This window comes from Diplotaxodon limnothrissa, linkage group LG10 (assembly GCF_057381915.1).
Source record: "Diplotaxodon limnothrissa isolate DT_005_m linkage group LG10, D_limnothrissa_male_GT1.1, whole genome shotgun sequence".
Lineage (NCBI taxonomy): Eukaryota > Metazoa > Chordata > Actinopteri > Cichliformes > Cichlidae > Diplotaxodon > Diplotaxodon limnothrissa.
Genome location: NC_140605.1, coordinates 13,695,611 through 13,700,516, shown reverse-complemented (window position 1 = coordinate 13,700,516; position 4,906 = coordinate 13,695,611). Strand labels below are relative to the sequence as shown.

At 39.4% G+C, this 4,906-nt stretch overlaps 1 protein-coding gene across 1 annotated transcript; it reads right to left on the bottom strand.

Annotated features, from left to right (window-relative positions):
* Positions 1-1,256: 1,256 nt before the first annotated feature.
* Positions 1,257-2,505, bottom strand: epd (ependymin). Its single transcript, XM_085363581.1, has 6 exons — positions 2,430-2,505; positions 2,219-2,250; positions 1,955-2,092; positions 1,681-1,867; positions 1,495-1,576; positions 1,257-1,383 (listed from the first exon to the last, which is right to left on the bottom strand). Exons 1-6 carry the CDS (start codon positions 2,503-2,505, stop codon positions 1,257-1,259), a joined length of 642 nt encoding a protein of 213 aa, XP_085219707.1.
* Positions 2,506-4,906: the final 2,401 nt, after the last annotated feature.

The window sequence follows — 4,906 nt, the reverse complement described above, 5'->3', positions numbered from 1 at the left end:
GCACACACACCACCTGTCGGCGACACTGTGTACTGCCGCTACGAGGGACCATATCCTGTCAGGGCTATCGTAGCGGCAGGTCCATATCCTGGTTCCTCGTAGCGGCAGGTCCATATGGACCGCTCTCATGTGATCGCCGATTGAGTCACGGAGATTGTCCATTAGGTAGGACAGTACCTCGCATGCTGTCTAACTTCCCAATGAGGCAGGGGTCATTGACTATTGATAGTTAATCAAATCCTAACGGGCACAGTGTTGTTGGGATAAATGCTCTCAGCTCTTTGATCAAGTAAGAACTTTAAGACTGAACTGGAATCAGTAAAAGGGCAAAGTTTGGATTTAGCTGGTAAAAGCTGCCCTATTTCTTCCACTCCCTGCACTGCTGAAGTTTTTCGGAATGAGCTATCAGAAAATAGATTAGTGGCCTACTGAATGAAAATCCAAGTAGGCTAAGTAAGTAAGTCAATAGATGTGTACAATGTTGTACATTTAAGCTTATTTTATTATGCTAACATACAAAGTAATAATATGTTTCTACTTTGTACCTTTAGGGGAATTTTCTGCTTTCTTACTACACAAAGAATGATTAATCAGTTTACCTCAGTAACACAATCAAAAGAGTTCATTTGGGGCCACAATACACATATTAATAGAATTATGTTTTTTGTGTTGTTTGTTTTTTCACTAATCACACTGGTACCCATTAAATTATATAGGCTATTGATTAACAATGATTATTGCTGTTGTAGTCATTCAATTCTTAAATTGTTCACTCAATGTTGGCAGTGTCTTTACTATGAGATCTCCTATATTATTTAATATATTTTAATATATTTAAAAAGGTGTCATTTGTTTTAGACACATGGTTTTTGTTTTTTTGCTCCAGGGCAAAATTTGTACAAACTCAGACCAACAAGAAAAAACATGAGATTTTTGACAGCTTTGACATTTTATTGTTCCATTAATCATATCTTACAGGTTTTTGTAAGCAGGCCGACTTGGTAAGCCACCAACTGTTAGTAATTGTAACTAATTCTAAAATCCATTTCACCTCTTCTCCCTTTACATCAACATGTATGCTTACAGTATGACGCGTTCAAAGCCATATCTTCCCACGGGTGCTGAGGGTGTGATGGAAACAGATGTGATGCAGTGCAGTGTCACAAGAAAAACTCACATAAAAGGAGAGAAAAGTCTATAGTTCTGGCAGGCCATGCTTGCATAAGGGGCTTAATTTTCTGCAGGTGAGGCTTCATCTACACAAACTCATTGAGGAAACCATTTACTGTCCCTTCAGGTGTGTCCTCCACAGGCTGTCCCATACAAAAGGAAGGCACCACAAGGAGATCGGGGTCCTTGATCTCGTTTTCAATCTCCATGGTCCTGTAAGAAAGTGACAGAGATACTTTATGGGCATTCACTGTATGTCGTTTGCATCCCTGTAGTATATTGCTCAGATGTTAAAAAGAGCTGAAAAAAATCAACACAGCTTACCTGAAAAGGAATGATGTGGACTCAGTGAAGTAGAAAGTGAACACAGGCAAACATCCCTTGGTTACAGACATGGAATAGTGGCCTGAAAACGAGAACAGAAAACATTCAAATACAGTGAATATCACCACAGTTATACAGGAGCGTCCCTCGAATTCTCTCCTCTGTTTATAGCGCGTCACCCCCTACCTTTCTTGTCGGGCATCGATCCTGTCCATACGTCTAGCTGTAATCCCTCCCCTTCGATGGCTGCACTCCCAGAGTGTTCTTTAGTGGAAAACGTGGCATCATCGGGAATATCCAGAGGGTGCATGCTGCAGTGCAGCGTTTTTTTCACACAGCTCTGGTTTTTGCTTTCAATCTCGTAGAATGTCCCCTGCCAGAGACAGACTTGCATGTTAAGTTGCTAAACAACTTCAAGTCATGTATTTACTTGTCGGCGTTACAGATTTAAAGCAGTTACCTCTTCGAAAAACATCAGCAGATCCATACTATGTGAAGCGTTTGTGGCGCTGCTCTCGTTTGATCTGAACCGTAGCTTCTTGCCCATTGAATCATAGGTGAATGCACCATATGCTTTCATTTCACCTTTCATTGACATCTAGTTTCATTCGAAAGCATACGGCGAGACACAACAAGGGAGAATTAAAGAGTTTAAAATGTAATGCAAGGATCAGGAGTTGATCTGAATGACAAATAATAATAATATATATTTTTAAAAACTTACCACAGACATGAATCCTGTCATATTGGGTGCATCTGAAAGATAAAAGTATGATAGTTAAGACCTTTCATATACTAACAAACATTAAATATAATTTGATCCAATACATAGACTGGAGTTTGTGTGTTGTAACTAAAAAAAATGCAGCGATCCTAAAAGATGCCTGAAAAATAATTTCAATTTTTATGGATAGGGTAAAACTGCAAACTCTTACGACAAGGCTGATGGTGATCTGCATGGGTGCTGGCGGTCAAGCACATGAAGAAGAATAGCGTAAGAGCTGCATACATTTTTCTGGTCTGGAGGGAATCACAAATTAATGTTCGAGATGGCAACAGCAACCAAAAACCCCAACCAGAAGCACATCTAGCTCTTGGTCAACCAAACAGCTGCTTTTATAGGGCTGGTAACTGGCACGAGACAAAAAGTCTGACGTAAAAAGGACCCGGGGTCATAACCCCCTGGACTTCTGACTTCAAGCTGTCCAAATACATTAGTTCTTGTCCCTGCTGGTCGGCACCCAGTGGAAGAGTTTTACTTTTCATTTTTGATTGTGCAGCTGTCCTGTGATGTTTTCATGCAATGTGTCTCTGGCTGGCCCCCTACTTTCAAAAGCACCTTTCAGAGTGTCATGTGTAAATAAAGGGTAAGACCAATCATGCACGGGGGATTATCAAGGCTGTGTCAGGGAAACAGAGTTAAGTATAGATGAAAAATGACTTTATGCTAAGTATCATAACAGCTCCCTGTTTACAGTGATGTTGTGGTAAAGAGGAATGTAGGACTGTAGGTTGTAGGCCTAAGACTGTGTGTGAATTGACGGAGGGGTTGGAAGTGAAATGTGTTAGTTATACATCCAATGTCTGTTAGGAACTGAAACTGAACCAGGGAATCTCTATTCCTTAATGAAAGCTGACTAACATTTAAGACAATGTTAGAATCCTTTAAGCGCACATCCTCTCTCTTATGGCTGGCAAGCCAAGGAAGTAAAAAGACAGCTGGAGGTGGCTAAGAAATCAAACTTATCAGTAGATTATATCCAGTAAAATGGCATTTTCTGTTTATATATATGGCCTGTGTCCTTTTTGGAACTGGTTTCACGTTCCTTTTTTGCATTTATCCGCTACAAAGCATCAAACCACATCATAGTATTTATTTTACAGTTTGTGTTGTTATGTCATGTTCATCATATGTTTGACAGCTACATGTAAATTATTGCATCTGTGCATTCTCTTCCACTTATCCTTTCCAGGGTCATTGGAGATGACAGATGTTTTAGGGTGAGAGGCAGGTTGTTAGTCTGTCACAGAGACATACAACCATTTGCACTCACATTCACACCTATGGGAAATTTAGGATTACCAGTTAACCTATCCCCACTAACTGCATGTCTTTGGACTGTGGGAGAAAGCCGGAGTACCTGGAGAGAACCCACGCAAACACGGGGAGAACATGCAAACTCCACACAGAAAGACCCCGATGGAAAGGAACTCAGGACCTTCCTGCTGTGAGGCAACAGTGCTAAGCACTGTGCTGCATTTTAATTGATATTTAAATATTTTTGATGTCAAAGCACTCATCTGCCATATTTGACTGTAGGGACAAGGACTCCTGCTTCTTTAACTTGAAGTCATGACGTTCATGGAGAAAGGACAACTGATGAGGCCTTGCTTCTGTACGACCAGTAATGAATAAAAAGATCATGTTTTTTTAGATTTGAGTCATGGTAACCTTTGAACTTCCACATGAGACACAGACAAAGGAGGGAAAAAAGCAGCCTGGTGTATGTACAATTTTACAAAAAAGTACTAAATGTGTGACTGTGATGACTGACCCCCCCCCCCCCCCCCCACACACACACACACACACACACACACACACACACACCACCACCACCAAAAAAACACTCTTACCCTTATCTTTATACAAGTGATCCAAGCTAAATAGAAATCCTGGGGTGTGTATACTGGATCAACTGCAAAAGTCAGGGCAGAAACGTGTTGTTTTCACAGTTTCAGTGTGTGCAGCTGTCTGTTGTTCTACTTGCCATCAAAATTGTGTGTGTATGTGTGTTTTCATGCTAACATCGTGTGCACTCTGTCAAACAGGTGAGAAACATGCATCAATAACAGGCTTTTGAAAATATGAATCAGTGCATATAAAATACTGGCATACTTGCATTGAAGTATTTATGATGTAGTGGTATGTTTGGTGATTACTTTTAACAAGTAATCACTAAAAGCTCCGTAATGTTTGTTTATATGATTTTCAGCTCATTTTATTTGCATTGAGATTTTCAGATTTCTTTTTAATATGAACCCAGATGAATGAATTCTCTTCTACTCTCATTTCAGTTTTGCGTGAAAAGAAATCATTGAATGTAGTTTTTATATTTTCAACTGACTCGACTTTTGGTAAGAACTAAAAAACCAGAACACTGGCAATAAATGTGTATTCTGTGCATTTCATTTTTCCTTCCTTCATTATTTTTTGATTACTGTTACTTTCAAATTCCATTTCAAATATAATTTATGAAAACACCTACTTGTCTCAGAAGACTGATTTACGATAAACTACATATCTGGATTTCAGCTAAGCAGTTTGCTGTTTCTCTTTCAAAATAGAAAGGAAATGAATAACAAAACTAAAAGGATGCTTTATACCACAAACATTACAAACAACTAGGTTCAA

Excerpts from the sequence above, each read along its gene's own strand:
- epd (XM_085363581.1), bottom strand. The coding sequence starts at position 2,505 with ATGTATGCAGCTCTTACGCTATTCTTCTTCATGTGCTTGACCGCCAGC. Across the intron at positions 2,093-2,218 it reads TGACAGGATTCATGTCTGTG|ATGTCAATGAAAGGTGAAAT; the intron begins GTAAGTTTTTAA and ends GAATGAAACTAG. Across the intron at positions 1,868-1,954 it reads TGCTGATGTTTTTCGAAGAG|GGGACATTCTACGAGATTGA; the intron begins GTAACTGCTTTA and ends TGTCTCTGGCAG.